The 22,932-nt window shown below is 43.3% G+C and overlaps 2 protein-coding genes across 12 annotated transcripts in view; one reads left to right on the forward strand and one right to left on the reverse strand.

Annotated features, from left to right (window-relative positions):
• LOC122576234 (protein dead ringer) overlaps positions 1–22,932 on the forward strand; it is a 318,271-nt gene that overhangs the window by 30,924 nt on the left and 264,415 nt on the right. The gene's annotated exons all lie outside the window — the stretch shown is intronic.
• Positions 2,626–22,932, reverse strand: part of LOC122576188 (insulin-like peptide receptor) — a 125,094-nt gene continuing 104,787 nt past the window's right edge. For 8 of the 10 annotated variants that reach the window (XM_043746151.1, XM_043746097.1, XM_043746113.1 and 5 more), the window contains 7 exons: positions 21,071–22,471; positions 20,536–20,810; positions 19,945–20,307; positions 19,290–19,828; positions 18,623–19,118; positions 18,269–18,513; positions 8,944–17,976 (listed from right to left, as the gene is read on the reverse strand). In XM_043746151.1, the coding sequence (XP_043602086.1) occupies positions 17,319–17,976; positions 18,269–18,513; positions 18,623–19,118; positions 19,290–19,828; positions 19,945–20,307; positions 20,536–20,810; positions 21,071–22,471 (3,977 nt within the window). In that variant the 3' untranslated portion in view covers positions 8,944–17,318. Of the gene's footprint in view, positions 3,530–8,943; positions 17,977–18,268; positions 18,514–18,622; positions 19,119–19,289; positions 19,829–19,944; positions 20,308–20,535; positions 20,811–21,070; positions 22,472–22,932 lie in introns of those variants that run through there. The other 2 variants (XR_006319672.1, XR_006319670.1) reach the window with 2 other exon arrangements.

Below are 22,932 nucleotides of genomic sequence, written 5' to 3' on the forward strand. Positions count from 1 at the left end.
GTCAGAATAATCAAACGTATGTATGTGTTTACGTTGATTCTTATGAGAGTGGTTACGTTGCGTACGTTTCGGTTTCTCGAGATGCATCAGTGATCGGCGAGTTTCTAATAAGATTTCGTTTAACGCTGTTAAACGTAGCGTTCTTGTGGTTAATCTTGTCGCGTTCGACGCTGTATACGCGTTGCTTTCATCGTTATCAGCGCCTACTTCGACTCTTGACGAAGCTAACTGCGACGAAACTTTTGGCACTGTGTCGGATACGGTTTGCTCCCGAATGTACTAAATGGTGTTGAACGCAACAATGCTGCGCTTAACAGCGTCAAGTGTGGCTATCCTAGTTGATGTATCTAATAAGATTCTTATGGTTAGTCTTGATTTCTGCGTCCTAATAATTACAGAGTGCGCGTAGTAACCAGTTAACTACGTTTGACGAGTATACTCGTCGTCGCTTGTATTTATTTACCCACTCTACGATTCAATCCCATGAGAAATTTCTGAAACTAAATTCCGTAATTAACCGGTTAATTATATTTATCAATTCGTAAGAAAACGCATTCGCTATAACCGTAGTCTACAGAGAGAAGAACTCGCACGATCCACGAAAACATTGTATCGGAGGATGAATGAGAAACTCGTGGTGGCTCGTATCCCAGAAGCACCTGGACTATCGCGAGGAAAACGCGGTACTCGAGTTACGTCGATTCGATTCTCACCGATATAGCACTCGACAGGTAATCCTGTCAGACGTGTCCGACATACCGCTGGCCCGTTTTGCAAAACCGCAGACCCATCGTGCGGCTGCCAACAACGTCCAATCCGTCGACCATTGACGTTTCCTTGCTCCCACCGCATCGATACGCACACAGCTCGATTCCACTCGACTACATCGTTGTCGATTATTTACCATCAAAGGCACTTTCGCCGGTAAAACCGTGCCGGTTGGTGGCCACGCGGGCGAAAACGCCGGTCGGAATGTCGGAAGTGGAATTATGCAAAAGCCGCAACAATGCAACGAGTCGCGGAGGTTCGAAAGCGGCGACGGCCGTGAGAATGTTGCGCGAGTCGTTTATCGGGATCGGTGATTCAGAGCCAGAGGCGAGAAGCGTTCGTTTTCCGCTCGAGTTTCGACGTGCTGTGCCGCGTCGTGCTTTCTGCCGCCGTTAGAAACTTTATGGTGCACGATATACGATGCCACTCGATTGAAAGGGAAAAGAGGTTTGAATAAACGCGCACCCCGCGATCTAAAGACAGGTTCGATTACTCGGTTCGTTTCATAGATCAACGTAGCTTAGTGGACGATTTCCGATGGTTACGCAGAGTGCTTGCACGTTATTATATTTATTATAGCGCTTATATGCCAATTAATTGTAAGATCTAAATAACTACGCATCGGAAAAAATTCAACTTACGAAAATGAAACGCGCAATCTGACAGAAAATATCTCGTTGCGAAAATAAGAGTATCTATTGTACAAATACTTTTGTCACAGCCACTCTAAGTATATCTACGTTTTAGTATTTCACGTACACGTTTCTTCTATAATCAACCGCATAACACCGTGTCGTAAATGAAATCGATTCTCGTAATTGTGGCATCCAATAGCCAGACGTTTAACGACTTCGTTACTCGATTCGTTTCGCTTCCTCCGCGTTTCTATCCATTACACTTGCCTTCCGCTCGAGGATGAGTTCTTCCTGGCATGCCGCGCGCCGATAATTTCCCGCTAAAAGTACTTTCGCTCGTATAACCGCGTTGCACAGTGAATATGCATCAGGACTGTAAGAAACAGGCCGGAAGTCGTTTATCGCCACTGAACTTAATGAATGGTATCTGTATCACGGCGCAGCGAAGGTTTTTCATCGTTTCATATGGCGTGCAGTCTCTGCGCACGTCTTACTGCCTCTCGTAGGGCTATAACGACCCCATGTGTAACGCTGTCCGCGCTCGTGACGCGTTTATCCGCAGATCGAGCAGACACGATCACGACAATTATGAAAGAAACGGCGGCAAAAAGCGCGACGATGCAGCTTACGACGCTTTCACCAGCGCGAGACTCGGTCACTATCGTGTTTTCTAATAGAGGATGTTGTTGCATCGAGGTTGTTCGTCCCGGATATTTTCCGGAACGCAATTTACAGACGATAAAATCTGAGCGGTTTATGCGAATCTACGTGGTTTTTACATTTCGCACGATTCCGATGGTTCATGCACAGCGCGTACGAAACTTGAGAATCGAATTATCTGTAGCAGTTCAATGGTTGATTTTACTTTACTAGCTTTTTAAATGTCAGCGAAATGATGAACGAAATGTCATGAAATAACGAGCGTCGAGACTGAATTATATAATAAGTATAGCCATTGCAAGAGAACGTGCGAAATACTGTCGAACTTTGGTAATTCCAGTACCCTGACAAACATCGGGCTAAACCCATGTCTTGCACGTGTCACAATTATCGGTCAATAACGTTCAACCCTTGGATTAACATCGCTAGATTGTTGAAGAAAGTTTCGTGACATTTTATTCGCCCGCAAAGTATTTAATCGACATATCGGCCGTCTAAAAATTATCGAATGCCCCGAATTAAAAATTCCTGCGAGAAATCTGCGACATTATGATGTTTTTCATGCGCATCCCCAGGAAACACGCACGGCTTTCATACTGATATCAAGCGCGTAACGTTAAATATCAATAGTGTTTAGTCTTCCATCGATATCTTCCTCCAATCTGGCCATGTAATTGAGAATTTTTTGTTTCCTATCTTATCCTAATCTATATTAGTCTGCAATGAACTCGATTTGTACAGATTCACATGTATTTTTATGAATTTATTTTTCACAAATTTATAACAATTTCACACTTGGTTTATTCTTTCCCGCAAACAAACGAACGAATAATTCGAATTTCAAGGGAAGAGTTAAAATTTTCTAATTAAAGACGTTCTCCTAACGAAGCAGGAAGGAATGAACAAAATATTGGTCGTACAGAGATTTTCGAGCTATCAAAGTTCATCCATGTTGGAAACGAGAGAAAGGCGTTTGTTTATTCGTTACTGAACAAACATTGACCGATCGTAACTGTTTCGTTGCAACTAAATCGTCCATGCGACTCGTTAAAGTATAAATTGACTCTATTTTATTCACTGGTCGCTTTGGGTATTCGTTTTGGATCATACACGGGTGAAAACGATCTTTGTATCGTCAACACGGCTGAATCATCCACGATGCACCTTCGATCTGTTTGTATAATCCGAATTCGCCGCTAGTTTCTCGACCGAGGCATCGAAAATCGTCCGGATATCCTGCAGCGATTCATCGGTGTTGGATCGATCGTTGAGACAGGAGAGGAGAGGGGCAGCGAGAATTCCTGGCAAACGACGATTCGTCGAACGGGAGTTATACGGCTGCGGGCCCCTGCTACGTTTTAACGGTATATTTCCATCGCGCGAAGATCTGGGTTGCTGGTACGAGCGGCGGCATCGGCGCAAAGTGCGCGTCTGATTTCGCTTCCGCGAGGTCGATAATTAAGGAGCTGAAATCGTAAACGACGTGAATGGAGAAAAAATAGAAAACGATTTTTTCTAGCGGCGAAGGAACGCAGACTTTAAGCGGAGTATGGTAAAGATGGTTATGAGCGTTGAAATAATTTACTTTAGCTTTTTCCATTTGGCATTTTTGTTTGTACAGTGATTTTACATTGCAAATTTTATTTACTTTACGAGCGTACATTCTCCCTTGACGTCAGGATATTATGTGGGTATAATAAATTATGAAGCGATATTTTATCCTTTATTCCAACATCTCTGTCTTCTTTTCGGTGACTGACCCCGACCACGCGTTTCCCATTGGCACGCAACGCGAAAAGAACCGTCCAGCCTTCGGTGACACGCGACTGCACGGGAAAATAACCGTGTTTCATGGCGTTGAACAACGTTAACGATGAAATCACAGCGTTATTCCTGTCGCGTAATCGTCATCGTTGCCAGTCGCGTGTGCAGTTAACTTTTACGTAATAATCGAGGAAAGCGTGCCTCGTTGTAACTGCTTCGTTTACACCAGGCTAGATCGTCCTTGTCCAAGTAATTCGAGGATCCATCGACGAGTTTCGCCGAAGCTGTGCTCTGCCATGCTATGTTTGAAGATATTTCCCCGGCTACATACAGCGTGAGTCACAAATGCCTGTTCGTGCTTCAGGGGGCAGCGGAGGTAAATTTACACGTTAAAATCGTCGGCTGTAACTTGGATTCACAGAGGTCACGTAAAAGTGAACGAGGTTGAGAAAGAAAAGAGCGAATCGAGTCACAGTTTCGGACCGACTTCAATTCGAACGCGTAACGAGGACGATCGACAGCTCGCCTAGCAATTACCGATTCCGCAGACCGTTCCGTGAACATCGAATCGCGTGGAAGCGTCGAGCCGATCGAGCAACGGTGCATAGGCGTCGCGTGCCAAGAATTTCGCACGGTGTTACAGTTCCTGCGCTATCGAACTTCCATTTAAAGCATTTTTCGGATCGCTCTGATTTACTTACGAGAACAACATTCTTCCGTTCGAAGAATTTTTACCACTTCAATAAGATCGTAACATATATAAAATAACCGGTTTTTAACGGATCATGTATCACCGAGCGAGTCTTGAACGGATAAAGAAAAATTGCAGTCAGATATAGAGGAGAAAATTCGCAGTTTTTAAATGATATGAAATATCCTATACAAAGGTAAGAATATTTATCGATAAAAGAAATGGTAAAAATACTATCGAGCCGACCGGAGCAACGGTGTGCATATGAGTCATTCAAAATTTATATCGATCGTCTTCGTGAATTGAGAATTATAAGAAATGTACGACGTTACAAATATTATTCTTTTACGTCCCTTTGAAATCTACCATTGCTCTCTGTTTGCAATATGCGAGCTGATAGAAAGAAGTCATCTGTTTCCAGAGGATCGAAGATTGATCACTGTTGTAATTGTATTGTAATTGTATTGTAATTGTATCTGTATAACCTTTTGTAAATCGAGAAATTTATTAAAAAATGCTTCCAATTTCGATTTAACTTCCAATAAACTCACTCGTACATTCCATTCCTCTTTTACTTTTTTCTCTTCAAGTAGTCGCGCATTCCAGATGAGCGTAGAGGATGATGCGGGAAAACGAAAAGGCTGCAATGGCTGCATGGACTTTCGTGAAAGCGAATCTTTTTTTCGCCGATCGTCTCTCCCTCTCTCTCTCTTTCTCTCTCTCTCTCTCTTTCTCTCTCTCTCTCTCTCTCTCGTTCTACCTGTCTCCGCCTCTCTCTCCGAGGAGAGAAAGAGCGGAGACTGCCGCCTCCGGCGACGGCGCAAAAGGTATGCGGCAGGTGGCTTTCCGATCGGAGTTGGTAGGAGTCTCGATAAGCGCGCGCGCGCGCGCGCGCATCCGTGCAACTTCGAACGAGGACAACGATCTCTGCTAGTCTGTTTTGGAACTGTATCTCTGTATGGCGTGCAGCAATGTCCTTCTCGATGTTCTTATTACCAAACCGCGGACATTTTCGCCAACCGAGAGGAGACCTTGAATAAGGGTCCAAAGGCCATTTAGCCGATTCAGCAGATTTTGGAACGAACGCGATCTTTAAGTTGCACCGCGAGTTTCAAACACCTAACGTTCTTCTTACGTTCAACGTAATGTCGCGTGGACGTAATATCTGCGATTCTTCGCCATTAATTCAACTTTCACTTTGAACAAAATACTGCGCTACTACCATTGATCGATCCTTGCTCCAAGTTTCCATACAATTCATATTCATATATGAGCGTGATTTGACAAATGGAACTTGGATAGAAGATCTTTTTGAAATCTAAGAAGAACCAACCCACAAGAAGATGCGTTAGCACTGGAAAGATGTGACTTGCAGTTTGCAAAATTTCACCAATGATATTAGCTCAACCGTGCCAGGAAACTCCGTACGTATATTTTACAATTATTTGGATGTCACGGTATCTAAACTTTCTTCCTATCGCAGTTATACGGTCTATCGACGCGAATTCTTCTTTGCCCGACTCGGTCGGAAGAAGCATCCTCTTTTCTTCCACAGCTGCGACGTCCTCTTGATCTCTACGCGATATTAGATCTGCCCGCGGCGCGCCAGGAAACAGCTTACCACCGGTTTCCTACATAGGTGTCAAAACGGTGGGAAGAAAAAGAAACGTTTCCGTGGAAACGGCTCGTTTTCGTGGGTTAACGACCCTGAAATTTTGCGATCCTCGACGAGGCACGGTCGAGAGAGGTAGAAGAGGGTGGTGAAAAGGGAGACGGTACGGTCAGAGGTATAGAGAGACGCGAAGAGCATGAGGCTTCTTCCTCTTCTTCCTGCCCACGTACGGGAACAGAGATAAAATTGGAGACGGTTCGAGGAACAGGTAGTAACGGTACCTGCTGGATCAGGCCACCTTTTCAGGTATCTAACTTTGAATATCGCACTTTGAAGTTTTCAATGACGCACTCGGCTTAATGTACTTATCTACGAGGATTGATCCATCGATTTCCATGGAACGATGGAGAGCGTCGGTAACTCCTTCGCCAAGTCTTCTAACCATTTACGACGCATTATAACGAGACCGTATCTAATTAAATCAGTGTTTCGTCACGCCATTATTAAATGCGTCACGTTGCGACAGTTTCTCATTCTGCCCGCCATTGACGAAATCGTCTCACGCGTGTAGCGCGAACTGGGTTAACATTGGCAGATGCGAGCTCGAACATTTAGAACGAAACTTTTACGGTTTTATGGTTTGAACGAAGATAGAATTTTATCTCGGAAATTTTCTTCAAAGTTATCGCAAACTGGCTGAAAGAAGTATCGAAAAAATAAAGGTTTATGTTCTTTTTTTGTAAATTGTACTCGATTTGCTGTTCGCTTGAAAAATGGAGCAATCTTGCTGTAACCCGTTACGCTGGTTAGGTCTGAACAACAGTCGCGAGACACGAACCATCTCCTTGAAGACGCTTAAATTTCCGTTAAAACTCATGGCAGAACGATCCAGAGAAGCTCGCGTCGAACGACCAGTTATCTCCGAATATGCTCGCCGATCAATCCTCACCTTGTATCGATGCACTTTCCGGTGTTCCGAAGTCCAGCAAGTGGCCAGAATCCTGTCCACCTTCTTTAAGCTCGCCTTCTCGACCTATTGTTAAAGCATTCCACGCAGGTCGCGTAAAAATCTTTCCTACGTAGTCCAATTATACAAAAGTGTAGGAACGTCCAATTTTCTTGCATTGTATTTTCCGAATGTTTCCTCTTTTAACGAATATCTTTATCTTCCTGTACATCGTCATATGTATAATCAGTCGCAAAAGACTTTATAACAAAAGAGCTTCTTTTTTATTTAAACGAAGCATATGGAAGTTCTCGCACGAACGATAATACCAAGTGTTAATAAAACCGCTCTTTGCAGTGAAACGTTTGAGCGTTTTGTTTCCATGAAGATGGTCTTCTTATACAGCGTGCGTATTGCCTCAACGCTAGAAATTCTTCCTTTCGTATATAATTCCAATTTCGTAGTATTCGTCTATATAAACGCTTAAATGCATAAAGAAAACGTTGAAATTTCCCAAAAATGCAAACGTTCGTAGCGGAGCAATAAGATAAGCGAAGAGAAAAATATTTGTACGTGACCAGTTCGATGTGCCAGCCTGTTAATTTAATGCCAAAGCCTTCGATTCCATCGTTGTCTTGCTTGTTTCACAGTAACGTAGTAGCCTTCTTGTAGCAGTTGAATCGATAGGTAAAAATCGATCAAAGGGTGATCGTGATTGGAATTCGTGTCTCGATCGGCGGGGCTCCGCTGGTAAAACCGTCATCGTGGAATAAAAGGATCGCAAAGGTCGCGACGATTCCGAGTCGTGACGCGAAAAGGCACGTTCTTGAAACGTGGAATCGAGGTCAGTCTCTCGGTGAACGGGCTGCAGTTGCACGTACATACATATACCGAGTATCATGACGAACACAACAGACACGCGGGAGATGCAAAACGAAGAACGAAATCGGGATATACCTGTTTGCCGTTCCGCGGGCCGACGATTCCCAAGAATCTCGTCGTCGAAGATGCCGCCATATTTGGTCGCGGCAGCTTTCTAAGTTGTTCCTTGAAAACTCATTCATCTCGCAGGCGATCGAAAACCATTGCTGGAATCGATAGAAGGGCTTCGAATTTTCAACATACTCCGCTTAGAATCAGTGTGATTTTCAAATACGCGACAATTGCGAAACATGGGCGAACGACGCGATAAGTCGTATTTCTCATCCATCGTAAGAGAACAACTGTAAGATCAACGTTGTGCGTATTAACGATCGATTCTGTATGAAAATTGTCTGTTCGATCAATTATGGGAAGAAACACGTGTCTTTGTCATCCTCTTGTATATCTTACAATAACGTCAGCTATGCAGATTAATATAAATTTCATCGCCATTCTCACAATTTTCTAAAGTTTTTTTAAATCTTCGAAGGTTCCAGATATCAGAACGTTATCATAGCGAGTGTTAATAGATCGTATGAATTCTCAACCATATGTTTCAATATACACGTATTTGTTACCTTGTATTGTACACTTCTGCATAAGAGTCTTAGGACATTTGATATTTTCGACAGAACGATATAGATTACGAATTGTTTTTGTTGTTATTTGAATTCAATCTATAAGGTATTGGAATATTAACATACTTTTTTTTTTATCGTATAACTTGATATCTGTTCCTTAATTTCTAAATGTAATAATCATCCAAAGACTTTTGAACAGTCACGTAAGTGTATCTATTAGGTCGGCAACTAAGTGATTACGTATTTTGTCATTACGCGATAATAAAAAATTAGGTGATAATTAGTTTCCAACCCAATATATTTTTATCTAAGCGATATACCACGTCGAAACTTGAAAGAGAAAGAGAAATAGACAAGCAACGAGGCAGGTTTGTATCTTTCACAAAAAAGTGTTTTATTAAAAAACTCGTATTTGGTAAATAAAATTCTGTCTCCATTTTGCGTATAGCGTAACATATAATCGTAATAGTAAATTACAGTTAACGGGGTAGTCGGACACACGAGGCGGCGGGATTGCGAATGGAATAAAAGCTTCCGTCGGCCGTCTCGGTTTCTCTTCTTTCTTTTTTTTTTTTTTTCCAAGCGTCGAGCATTACAATTACAATTATTACGGTGATTAGTAACATTCCTCCATCTTTTTTTCCTTCTATTCGATATCGAAGAATAACGGCTCGTTACGAACAATCGTATGTTTCTTCCTGGCTTGACAACGTGGCACGTCAAAAGGGATTGATTTATCGATCGATAACGTTCGATCGGTGTATACCTATGGATCGGTCGAACGATGTGTTACAGGGTGATTTTCGCAACGGGGACGGGTTACAGCACTTTCTTTTCGTCGCAGCGAGAACGATAGTGAAAGCACGTCGTGCATTATGTTCGACAAAAACGTCTCGTGAAAAATCCCGAATATAAATGATTCTCCGCTTTCAAATCTGCACGTCGTCGTGCGAATAGAAGAGAGTTGTTGCTATTTTAATACCTGCTCGTTCGCCACATATAGCCACGAGATCTGACACATTTCCAATCGCTTCGAATCCGTATATGCAACGAACAATTCGATTCGTTTCACGCGTAATTCGATGCTTGGAGTTCTTATGTCTCGATTAAGTTTTGGGCGTTTTGAAAGCTTTAGAAAATCTTGGAAGTCTCGAACGTTTTGGAAGTCTTGAGAATTTCGATAGGTTCCCAGAGCTTGGTAAATATTATATTTATTATCTTGCAAACATTTTCTCCAAGCGGTATATTCGCACCGTGAATTAAGAATGTCCCTTTGTATCATCGATATTTCAAAGTTCCTAACAAAAAACGCAGTTTACCAATAAATATTAACAATACGCACTGACGAATTTACAATAATAAGTTAGTTGAGAACTGAAATTGAAATATCGACAATTTATATATATATATATATATATATATTGATAATCTAAAGACACCCTCGATGAAAGTTTAAAATCTTCCAATTGTACACGTATTTATCTCCACTGTTCGTCTTCGTGGTTTCCAACGAATATTAATATTTCGAACGAATGTTAATGTTTCGAGTTGCAAGACTTCCAAGACATGCGAAACTCGCAAGATTCGTAAAACGTATCCAAATCGTAAAGAATCTTGAGAACGTTCGAAGGTTCCAAGCTTCGAATAACGTTCAGAAACGATTCGAATTTGCCACAGTGCGGTGAAAAACTGCGAATCGCTTCCAAGATAAAATTCGGTCGCCTGTCGTCAGCTACGTGTTTCGAATTGGCTTGCGAAACGAGAGAAGATGTTCGCGTACATTTTCAAGTGCACCATATTATCGAGAAAGGAGAAAAAACAAAGGTGTCTGGAAACAGTGGCGCAAAATCGCGACCAGGTTACGAAACCAGGCGTGTCCCGCGATCGTAATTCAGCCGCTCATTGTACGTCACCGTCCCGAAAAGGAATTTTCTTGGCGAGTAGGCCGTACGGCACCAAGGACTGGTTGGAAATGACATCGCACGGTATTTTCCCGATATAATCACACGGCCACCAATGCGCGTGCCGATGATCACGATATTGTCGTTCTTCGGACGCCAGCTCTCGTTGGAATCTCATTTCTTCTCTTGGAATTGAAACTTTTCAAAAAATCTCTAGGACGTTCTATTTATCTATAACGATCTAACAATCGGATTTTTCTTCTATTGTCGTTGGCGGTAGTTGAGCACCTATCAGTGATTACCGTCTCTATCGCGCGGTTATTATTTATAATCGACCAGATAACGTAAAATGTTGACGATGATAGGAACAACGAGGAACACATAGCGCAATTTGCCGGGTCAGCGTAAATAAAAATTTCCTCCGATTTCGTTTCTGTTTTTAATCTATTCGTAGATCGTGTCGGATGACTGGTGATACACAGCCGAACAAGAAACGATTCGTCGTGAAAAAATACTTCGAACATATGGAACAAAGCTTTCGCTTATGAACCTTCGTTTTGTAAGGAAAGCGATTCGAGATGTTTGCACGGTGCTGTCCTTAAATTGTTAAAATTTAAATTGACCGAGTTCAATTGACTTGAGAGTATGCAGCAAGCAGGAGCGATCATTGTCCCTGTTCTTGAGAAACTGAAAATATAAATCGTACGTTACAACGGCTATAATTTAGTTGGAGAAGCACAACCGCGTATCAGACGTTATGGACGATATTTCGAACAATTTCAACGCGAATACAATTCATTGTCTAAATCTAATACGCGGTTCTGTTCTTATTTATGAAATCATTCGAATCAAACGCAATAAAAGAAACTGTACGTGATACAGCTCGATGGAAAGTATGATACGTAACGATAAGAAGCGGACAATGATATTGTTGATATTTATAGATACAAACGCGAGCAGAAACAGAAGCCAAGTTGAAACTTCGACTCGACACGCGCGAGGCAAGTAGATTTTCAAAATTGTTTTTCTCGAAAACGAAGCCTCGTACGCGAAAACTTTGCTCTTCAATTTCGACTTACTTTTTCACGGCGAATCGTTGCTCGTTCGGTCGTAGCGCCACTCTTACTGAACACTCTGTACAACGAAGGAGCGTAACCGTTTGAACATGTCGATAACCGATATCGGACGTGTGTGTAGAAGGTAAAGGCCGATGATGAAAGCATCTTTGTATCCGCGCATCGCAAGCTCTTTATTGACAAATAAATACGACAATAATGTATATACAAAAAAAATAAATAATAGGAAAAAACGTCCACCAGTTTTGTTCGACGAACAAATTGAACGAACGAACGAACGAACGACGACGCGGTCATCGAACGATTATCGATCCCGTGGTGCGTCGATCGGGAACGAGAATCGTTGGACGAGGTCGCATTCGTTTCTACGACGGCCCACAGGGCAAAACGAAACATGCTTGCGTTCGTATTGATCATTTCTTCTTTTGCATTTTTTTCCTTTTACGGGCTTAAACGTAACAATACTAATAGTACGGTAATTCTAGCAGTCGGATTAACAATACGTGATATTTTAAAATATCTTTTGACTTCTTTTCTTTCTTTCCTTTTCTTCTTTTTTCTTTTTTTTTTTTTTTTGTCCTTATGCAAAATACAGTCAGCGTAGAAAAACTTCGTTTACAAGATCCCTATATAAAAATTAGTGGTTTCTCCGAGGAGGTCGGTGTCAGTGTTTCTTTCTTCTTCATTATTTTTTTTTTCCTCTAGAAGGGCGTTAAACGTATATGGTGGTATCGCAGATACGCGAGTAAAAGTCTTCAAGAACAGGCAGGAAAAGAGAAAAACAATAGGGAACGAAAAATGATTGCGAAAAATAATAGGAGCACGGGAATAAAAATGGTAAAATGAAACGCGTGTGTGTGTACGAGAGGAATATGAGAGAAAGAAACAGGGGTAGAGAAGGAGACTATTATTTCTTTTTTTTCTTTTCAAGGAGTACGCGTGGAATTTCCTTTCTCGTTCGATTTCCTCTTCCTTCTTTTGTGCACTGTCGTCGTCAATGCGATTCTCGGCACGGAGGACTTGTGGCAATATTTCCCTGATTGATTTCACGCTAACTACAGATCAGACCAGAGCTTGAGCAATCTAACATTGAGCAGTCGTGAGAGAAAACGTTGTCTTTTGGCCAGAACTAACTAAGAGGCAGTTTCGCACGCGAACAAACGCGAGATTATGTTAAAAAGAGAGAGGGAGAGAGAGAGAGAGAGAGAGAGAGAAAGAGAGAGAGAGAGGGAGGGAGAAAGAAAAGGTGTCGAAAAAGAATACTAAACGAGTTACAGTCGAAGATAAATCCGAAGGAAGGTGTTGTCGGAATCGAAATTTTTGTTTGTCAAATGTGTTACCTTTACCTAAAAATCTAAACGTAAATACAAGAAAATCTTAGGTTACTCGTGTTATGTATGTACATGACTAATCGTACGTAAATTGCAGTGTTAAGAGTAAAAAGAAAGGATATGGAATAGGAACAAGAGGGCAGTCCTCGGTGTGTTACTTAAATTACGCTGCTACGTTTTCCGCGAAGATAGATGTATTATCGCGAATCGGTCCCAAAAAGACAACGAAGAAAAAGAAAAAATAGACGAAATGCAAACGTTAACGAAAACGTTTAACCGTTGTGTTAAACATAGAAAAAAGGACAGAGGGGAAAAAACGGGTAAAAAATCGCTGGAAACGGAAACAGAGCGCGCCAAATCGAACGCGGATCCCTTAGAAAAAAATGGCGAGCGATTAGGCGCGTTCGTCCGAGGAGAGAAAATTTCCCACGAATGAACGCGAGTGTTGGAAAACAAGAGGCGCCGAGATGGAATCGAGGAATGAATTTACTCATCGTTCAGCCGAATCTGTTGAACGTACGATAGGTCCAACTGTCAACGTTTAACCATCGACGAATTTTGAAAACGGTTTTTGATAGCTTTCGCGTGGAAACAGTTCCTTTCAAACGTCTCCTTCGAACGGTCGCTCATCCTCTTTCGTCGAAACAGTTCACCGATCGCGTTCTCGCGGTCACAACGAAATTACGTGCATCAGTTCGGCTAGGTGATCGATACACAGAGTACGTACGTATCATATCGATACAGGCCAGACGAGCTTATCACCCGTTGAAATTTCTGTCTCGCTGCGATCGCTAGCATCGATTTCGCGCGTTTGCGTCGCGAAATAAGCCACACACGCATTCGTCGTTTCACAGTCAATCATTTTCTTCACAGACACACGATTATTCTAATTTTCTTCTTTCAACGGATACACGCGGTCGCAGTCGTTCCCATAATCTTACGCGTTATCTCTGTAATACCAGGTTTTTCGTCCTTAATATATATATATATATATATATTATATTAATATATATATAATATATATTATATATTACACGGTCTCAAAACTATATAGGCCTAAGAAACTTCATTCTTTTAGAGCCACGAGCCACTTTGTGTGATATAGACAGTACTCGTCACTTCGTAGGAAACATTTCTGGTTAATCTTACAATGCCGTATGCATACGACGACGCGCGGCTGCACGCGCGCCACGTACGCGTACGGTCTAAGCGTTAACTGTTTATTCGAGTTACACTAAATACTTTAGAATACGAGCGAGGCTTCACATTGTTTTATAATACAACGATCAACCGCGCGGCTGATCCTTCTCGACGAATCAAACCGCGCGATCCGTTCTTTCCTAGAACTGGCAACCTGCGAGTCTCTGCTCGCTCGACGCTCCACGGAACAGCTTCGAGAACAAGAATCGCCTTGAACGTTAGGCGAAACAGCAAGAGCTACGAGGGGCCAAAATGCTTTCTCAGCGATCCTCGAACACGATCCAGCGATCAGAACGATTGCAGCGATCGCGATTTTTATCTCGTCCTCTCTCGTCGCGTTTCATTGGCCGATCGCGCGTACACATCTCGACATGTTGGCACTTGGACGCGACGAGATGACGCGGGTAATCCGAGAAAAGACGCGAAAATCGAGGAAGAATCGACGATCACGCCAGGCGCCACGTTTTGGCATCGTTAACAGATTACGCGTACGAAAATAAATCGCACTCGTGAAAACATACAGTCGACTCGATCTCGATTTCGATCTTCGTTTCGATGTCGATCGCGCTCTCGTCCGCGAGCGGACGCGTCGAGCAGGAACACGCGCGGTCTTGCTGTCGAATCGCAGCTATGTCGCGTGTTTTTGTACGATTCTCGTTGCTTCGACCTATGATGCACGAATAATGCGCAAAGCGTTGCGAATAGAGTAGGTACTTTGACATTAGGTCACTGGTGCTCGAATCTCGTTCTAGCGGTTAGCTTCTGGCCATCGAGTGCGTAGCGGTGTTTCGGTCGCGAAGGCAAAGAAAGCGTTCCGTGAGGATGACCGAGTGAAAACGGCGCGCGCCGTAAACGTCGACGAATCGAATTCCAGTTTCCTTTTTCTCGAAACGCGTTCTACGGGCCAACACCGAACGACTAACGGACAAACGTGCGTGTTTCAAGTTGTTTTTTTCCTTACACTGGTTAATTGTCTCGGGCGCGTAACCAGTCTGGATTACCGAATTCACGTTGCCGCGGAATTCGATTTTCCGTTTCCTTCGATCGCGCCTCGTCGACATCGCGGATGATCTCTCGAACAGACTTTCGTTCTGCTTCCGCTTTCGTCTGCTTGCGAAACACTCGGTTCGATTCCAGCAGCGCGCGAAGGACGCGAGAAAGGAACAAAGTACGAGCGATAGTAAGTAGTCTCGAGAAGATAAAGGAGACGATATATCCGTATCGCGGTGAATGCTCCATGAAACAGAAAAACAAAAGAGAGGGCAACGTTTACGGAGATGAAAAAATATGTATATATACGTACGTAGATATATGGAACTTCTACCATGTCGTAAACTTACTCAGCGAATACGGATGTAATAAATGGGATTAGCTAATCAGTCTTATATTAGAGGCTCGTTAACGTCTAAATTCAAACTGCGGCGTCGCGTCGCTGGCGGTGGACTCTTTTTTCTGATTTGCTCGACGTTCTATCTATCGACGTACTTTGACGATTTCACACGCGCCAGAATCGATCGCTTCGATCGACCTGGGCTCTATCACTTCGAGCTAAACAGTCTACGTTCTCTCGCCTAACTCAAAAGCACGGTGGAACGCGCTTCTGAACTCATGTTCGATTTCTTTCCCTTAACCTTCGGCAGTGCGAGAAACTCTTTGTTCGTTAACCGCCCATTTTCCTTTTCTCTCTTCCTTTTTTCTTTATCGACACGCTCGTGTTAGCACCAAACGAGAGAACAACGGGTAGCGAACAGCGCTCGAACGCAAGGCCGCGAGCGATGCTTCTATTGCACGATTTCGAGGATTTCTGTTTCAGAATCCCGATTTCCCTCGAACGAATGAATCGAGCCACGGTAACTGGTTTCTCGCAGCCACCACGGGGAAATCGCAAGGAATAAATATATATGGAGACACGTTGAATTTCCCTGGATACCACGTCCTCTGTAAGATTACCTTCCGATATACGAAATAAAAACAAGAGGAATACGAACGAAGCTGTATCAACCGGTTTCTTATATCTGTCCATGACAATAACAATGACACTTTATCGTTGATAGATCTCTTTAAAAATATGGGATAACTCGACAAGATGCGTACCTATTCGATTCGTTTCCACATATATTTCTTCTCTAACGATCGTCGAACGACCTAATCTACGGTAATAATGGCATTCGTAAAAGCCTACAGTCGTGCAAAGTGGCAATTAAAACAGTGATTCGCGTCTATTTCTTGTAAAATATAAAACCGCCGTAACCGATCGGCTGGCTCGCCTAATTGCCACTTTGATTTGTAAACGCGGTCAACGAAAGGAAGCCGATGTTCCCTTCACCTTACGATTAGTTCGAACGAAGAAAAGCGCATTAACGGAATATATATATGTATATATATATACAGGCGCGTGTGTGCATATATAAATATACATATATGTATATACATATTTATGTATGTATATTATATATATATATATATATATATATATGAGTATATACATATTTATATATGCACAGAACATGAATCGCAAATCGCAAATCTTCGATGCGATCGCGTGTTTTATCATACCTCGGCCGTTATTCATCAGGCCTGTAATGGGACGCTAGTTTCGTTCTCGTCGCTTTTCTCCGGACTATTCGGAAAACATTGTCGAATTCGTCTCACACTTTCGAGCCGCTTCTTTCTTTCGACGTGAAAAGGCAGTGTCTGCTGTAACAAGCGGATGCGCGCAAATGAAAAACACGGTTTTGTATATAATGTAATATATCTTACGAACGTAATAATAGGATACTTAGAGAGACGAAATCAAGGGACGTTCACGTTTTCTACGAAAATAATTTGTCAACGTCGTGGATAAGCAAGGACATATTTAAACGCATCTAAAGACTTAAAATACCACTTACAACTTGGAACTTGTCGTTTTTAAAACACCACTCGGTCGAAGGCGCGATGTGAGCATGCATATGTACGTAGAAAACGCGTCGCAGAATTATTGGAACGTTTGTTGGAAAGTCTGACTCGCCAGTCGTCTTACAGACACTGCCCCTTTCGAAGGTTCGTTCGATCCCAGAATACTCTTCAATGTCTCGTGTCAGACCATCCCGAATATATTTCACCACAACGTTCAGAGACTGACACCAGCAGTCCACGTGCGCGATGTTAAATCGCTTCCGGTAGATCCAGTCGCACCCTTGACGTCGTGTTGCTTGGGCAACGACGAACTTAGGGTGCGAAAATGTTAACACTACGTGGTTGTACCACTTATGTAGCCGTTGTTTAATGTCTCCGGTTTGTTCACGTACTCAACCGGTGACTTCATTTCCCTTTTCTCCATACCGTTGTCGATATTTATGGTGTCCATCGATAGGAAATCGACTCGCAGCGGCACCGCTTCCCTCTTCTCCGCGGCCGACAAAATCTCCGGGCTACCATTCTCGTAATCTGGATTCACCAGCTTCGAAGAATTCGGGCTGCTCAGGAAACTTCTTTTGCTGGGATTTTTCGGACTCCCTGATCTGTTGCTGATCGATAGCTGGCTCAGGTTGCTTCGCGAGGTGCTCTTCGCGTTTATAAACGGAGAACTCTTAACAGATTTTAAACTGTCCTCGACGAATGGCAGGTTTAGTACGTCTTTGCCCGAGGCAATCGAATCTGCAGATACACCGTCGAAATCGTCGAAGCCGGCCTTCAACGGCACGTTCGATGAGTTCATGTCGTGGCAGTTCGAGTTTGTTTTCGAGTTCTCGCCGTACGAATCCATTCTGAAACGGGGACTGAAACTGTTCTTAATACTGTTTGGCGCGAAGCTCGCGAAATCGCCGAAATCCTGCCTCAATGGAGAATCTTCTTCCCCTTCCATTTCCTCTTCTTGTAGATCTTGCAATGTAGCCAGCTCCAAATGCCTGTACATGAATTAGAAACATCGTGTCAGAAGGGCTAGCAAAGAACGCGATATTACAGTAGCGCTTGGATAAATTCCAATAAATCGGGCATCCGTATTGTAATCTTTCGTAAGTTGTTAATTATATAAACAATAAATATATTTGCAAAGTATAAGAAAATATATCTTTTTTTTTTTTTTACTTAATAAATGATGAAAAGAAATTTTTTTCTCCAAAAATATTCGAGCCTGAAAAAGTTATTGGAATTTCAGCGAGCATTACTATATTCTAATCAGAAAAGTTCTATGCTCACTCATCTATATGTGGTGAGTTGGATTTGTTTTGATTCCTTGCTTCCACTCCCTCTACACTGTGATAGAAACTGACATTCTGGAAACGTTCCGAGTCGATGTGCTTTAGCAACATACTAGCGATGTCCATGAACGTGGGTCTTCTGGTTGCTTTGTGTCTCCAGGTGTGCTTCATCAGTTCATACAACCACTCTTGACAGTTCTGTGGCCGTTCCATAACTCCTCCTTCGATCACGTACCGCAGAACCTAATATACGTTAAGAGAGGTTGTGACGATATAAAGAGACTGTGGATTTTTATACAAATTTCATATCGTTGTGAACATAATTTTTAGTTACAAATTAAAACGCACGTACCTGCTCGTTCGATAGACCTTGGTATGGCTGCGATGCAAACGTCACCATTTCCCATAACACGACTCCATAGCTCCACACATCCGAATAAGTGCTAAAAACACCGTCTTTCAAGCTTTCTGGTGCCATCCATCTGACTGGCAACAATCCTTTGCTTCCTTTTCGATAATAGTCCCTCTCGTAGACGTCCCTGGTCATTCCAAAGTCTCCCACCTTTACCGTTAAATCTTCCGCAACCATGCAATTCCGTGCGGCCAGATCTCTGTGCACGAATTTCTTCGTAGAGAGGTAGGCCATTCCATCGGCGATTTCAATTGCCATCTGAAGTATCCTGTCTAATTTTGGTGACGCGTTAATCATGTTCTGGCACTTGCTTGGCCTGTGACTCCTCAAGTACCTCTTCAAGTCGCCGTTCACCATCAACTCCATAATGACCAAGGTTGGTTGCCCACGAGTTACCACGCCAAGCAGCTTGACCACGTGATGAGCGTCGAAACCCCTGCAAAGAAAAGATTCGCATAGTCATATAATTAAACAGCGGATGTTTCTCGACTTTTAATTACATGGAAATCAAAGACGCCAGAGTATATTTTTGCTTTCCCGTAGAAAGATAAGCACGAGCAACGGTTATTTTTGCCCTGAAACTTGTTCGGATTATTCATCAACTTACTTCATCACGGATGCTTCGTTGAGAAACTCGATTCTCTCCCGATCAGTGGCGTCCTGGTTCACCGTTTTCACAGCGCACCGTACTTCCGGTTTACCCTTCACGATGTCCTTAGCTATTCCTTCGTAAACCATGCCGAATGTGCCAGTTCCCAACGATTTCAGCATCTCGATCTTTTCTCTTGGTACCTCCCATTCGTCCAACACATACGGAGTGCTCACGTACTCCGGATTCACGGTTGCGATCAACGTCACATTAGGGATGTTCCTCGAGAACTTTCGTTTATAGAAGAACAGAGACAAGACGATGATAACGAACACTATGATCACGCACAATGACACCCCGAACATCATCTGCATCGTATTTAGGGTGTTTCTTTCCTCGATGTAGAAGTATTTTGCGTGCGTATAGGCGCCATTGCCGGCAAGACTCGTCGCTCGAACTTTCACGGAGTAGTTTCCGGCGGAAAGCTCTTTAAGGACGTACGAGTTGCCTGCCTTCGTGAAGTCCCGCCTCGTGATGCACACCACGGTCGGATTGTGCTGAAACAGGATAATCCTTTGTTCACAGAATTGTTGGAAAATTCGAAATCCGATACTGTGAACAAAGTTTGAGAGGATGAACCAATAGAAGTTTAATAGACGTGAATTCCACTCACGTTTTCTATGTCAACCCTCTTGTACTCGACGTGATAGGTGATGATCAGACCGTTGGGCTGAGGTGGCTCGTCCCATTGCACAGTAGCCATGGCGAGACTGTTATTTTCACCGGATATGCTTATCTTGATGGTGTTGGGAGGAATGTTATCGGCGCCTTCCAGCGGTAACGTGCGATAGGTTTTCATACTTTTGGTGGAGCATTTCTTGTAAGTGTCGTTCATTTCCTGTGCTCTGCAAGCCTGCACCTCGATGTTATAAGCGGCAAAGTGGCGTAGGTTTTTCATTACGAAGGAGAGATTCATGCTGGGCACAAATTGCTCGAACATTATGTACGTTCCGTTCTCGATCTTTTCCATTACAGGCTATAAATATAAAAGTGGAAAGGTTAGGAAGATGAATTTTAGGAACGTGGAAGGGACTTAACTCCTTCGAACTGACCGATATCAGCGACGTATCACTTAAGAAAATCAAGAGAATCAAGCGACTATAAATGCAATTTTGCAACAGGGGCGTACAAAACTCGATACCACGTTGGCTAAGCGTATGGAAACGCTATAAATACTTTTCGATGAAATCGAGCGATGCTTTACCTGATCTAGATCCAACGATTTCGTTTTCCTGGATAGAACGAACGACATCTCCGAAACGTCGCGCTTCTTCTTCGGTTTCCGTTTTATATAGACCTGGTTGTGTAAAGCGTCTTCGAATTCGATCGCGCTGGACGCTTCTTTCTCTCGAAAAGACTGATCGTCTTCTCGATCAGAACACTCGCAGGTGCCAGTTTCAGGTATTATCCGCTCTTTCTCTTCATCTATTCGTTTCCTCTCCTCCTCTGCGAGCGCCTTCTTATCTGTCGTCATTAGAGCTAAGCATGCAACATATTTTAATTATCGTTAGATCTACCTGATTTCTTTTTTACTTGATTCAAGTATTAATGTTAAGTATTATTGATCAAATATTAATTGTTTTCTTATCGAATCGTTTATACGATCGCAACAAGCTATGCCCCTGAATATTACGAGCTTGCGCGAATCGAACACTTTCCCGTATCCGTGCATATCAAATTTATAAATGTCAATGGATTGATAAAATTGATAAAATTGATCGCACAATCGATGTACTCACGTTCCTCGCAATAATTTCTCTGATCGATGAAATTAGGGTCGTCTGGCTCCCATCGTCCAAAGATCCGATAGTGCGTTAGGTTTCCGTTCTTGTGAAGAGGTGGCAGCCAGGACATGATCAGCTCGCTGCTCGAATTAGTCCAGGTCGTAAGGAACCTGGGCGAGCTAGGAGCTTCCGGCATCGTTCTGAAGTATGTTAGGTTGCTCTGGGCTCCGGACCTTTCCGTGGCAATAGTGTAAGTCTTCACGTAATAAGCGTACTGCGTGTATGGCTTCAGCTGAGACAAGTAATGCGTGTGTACGCTCTTCTCCTGTCGACCAGACCCAAACTTGGATCCTTCCATCAGGGTGGTATTTGTGCTTGGGGACACATCGTCGACCTTCCAACCATCTCCGCCGCACGCGTCTCTGCCATCGTACATCGTTACGTTCATGTTGGGTGCCTCGATGAAATACACCACGTATCCAAGAAGAGACCTGGCGTCGTGGTGAATAAACGGTTCCCACTCGATCACCGCACCCCACGGTGACTTCTTACCAACCCTGGTCCTCAGTTCGGTCACGTTACACGCGACTTTGTCGCCGTTGCTATTAGACGCCACCTCGTAATCCGTGAAAGGTCGTAAACCCGCCTTCTCTCGAAGCATCTCGATTTTGTACAAACACAGTTTCGGATTTAGATGAAAGAAGATCTTCCCTATGTCACCGTTCAACAGGATTTTGATATCTTTGTGCAAGCTCCAGTCCCAGAGTTCCTGTAGATTCTGGTTGTCCATTACCATTAACGAGTATTTTGAGCTGTCGATGTCGTTGCCGCGTATCACTCGCAGGTTCTTCAGGAAGTTGAGAGATATCAGTGGGAAGCTACGCACGACCTTCAAGTAGCCGTAGATCTCTTCTATGGCGCTCAGACTGTCCTCTAGCTCTTTCACGATATTCTTCCCACCTCGAAGCTGGATCTCTAAACTGCCGGTGATGTGAGTGCATCCGCGAAGTTTCTGCGCCGAAGCGATGCTGTCCACGTTCGCTCCGGCACACTCTTTCTGGCAGGGTCCCTCGCATGTTTTACACGACACTTTGCCATTTGATTCTTCGTCCATGTAGCCCGGTGGACACTCCATTATGCAGCTTCCATTGAACGATTTGTACGGGTAGTTCTTCACGTTGAACGCTTCCCGTGGTTTCTGCATTCCAAGACACCTCTCCTCGTTGATGCATCGATGGTTCATGAATTCCAAGGTACCGTTAGGGCAATGTTCCCTGCACTCGTTGTTGTCGGTTACCACGTCTTTGCAGACCATGCAGTCGCGATTCGTCGGGCCAGAGCACCTACCTAGACACGACGGATGGCAACATGTTCCGGACTCGTCGCACGCGTTGTTCTCGCACTTTTGATCGCAGACTGAAACGAACAAGTTAGAACACGAATGATACTAACCTCACGTACCATCTATGACGTTGTACGAAGGTGTTCTCATCTCTACTGTCCTACGATTCCACATAGTATCTTCGACTTAAGCGTTTTCCTTATTTTCCCTCGTCCATCTAATTGGCCAACGCGTTATTCCCGAGACTTCTACGAGTAAAATTAGCGGTTCAACGGTTGAAGGTATCTTACAAATCCCTCTGTCTTCTGTGTCTTTCAAACCCTATCTCGTTCCAGAGACTTCGCCTCCGCTCGATTAGATAGCTGTTAAGAAAAGCATCAAGGAGACACTGTCCGATGTTTAATATATAAGTACAAGGTTGAATCTTTTTAACGGATAAAATGGCCGTTTGATGACTACACGTGAAAAAATTCAAGCCACTGTTCCGGGTAAACAACCACACGGATGTAGCTTCGAACGTGCGTCTCACCGGATG

Source organism: Bombus pyrosoma, linkage group LG2 (assembly GCF_014825855.1).
Source record: "Bombus pyrosoma isolate SC7728 linkage group LG2, ASM1482585v1, whole genome shotgun sequence".
Classification (NCBI taxonomy): Eukaryota; Metazoa; Arthropoda; class Insecta; order Hymenoptera; family Apidae; genus Bombus; species Bombus pyrosoma.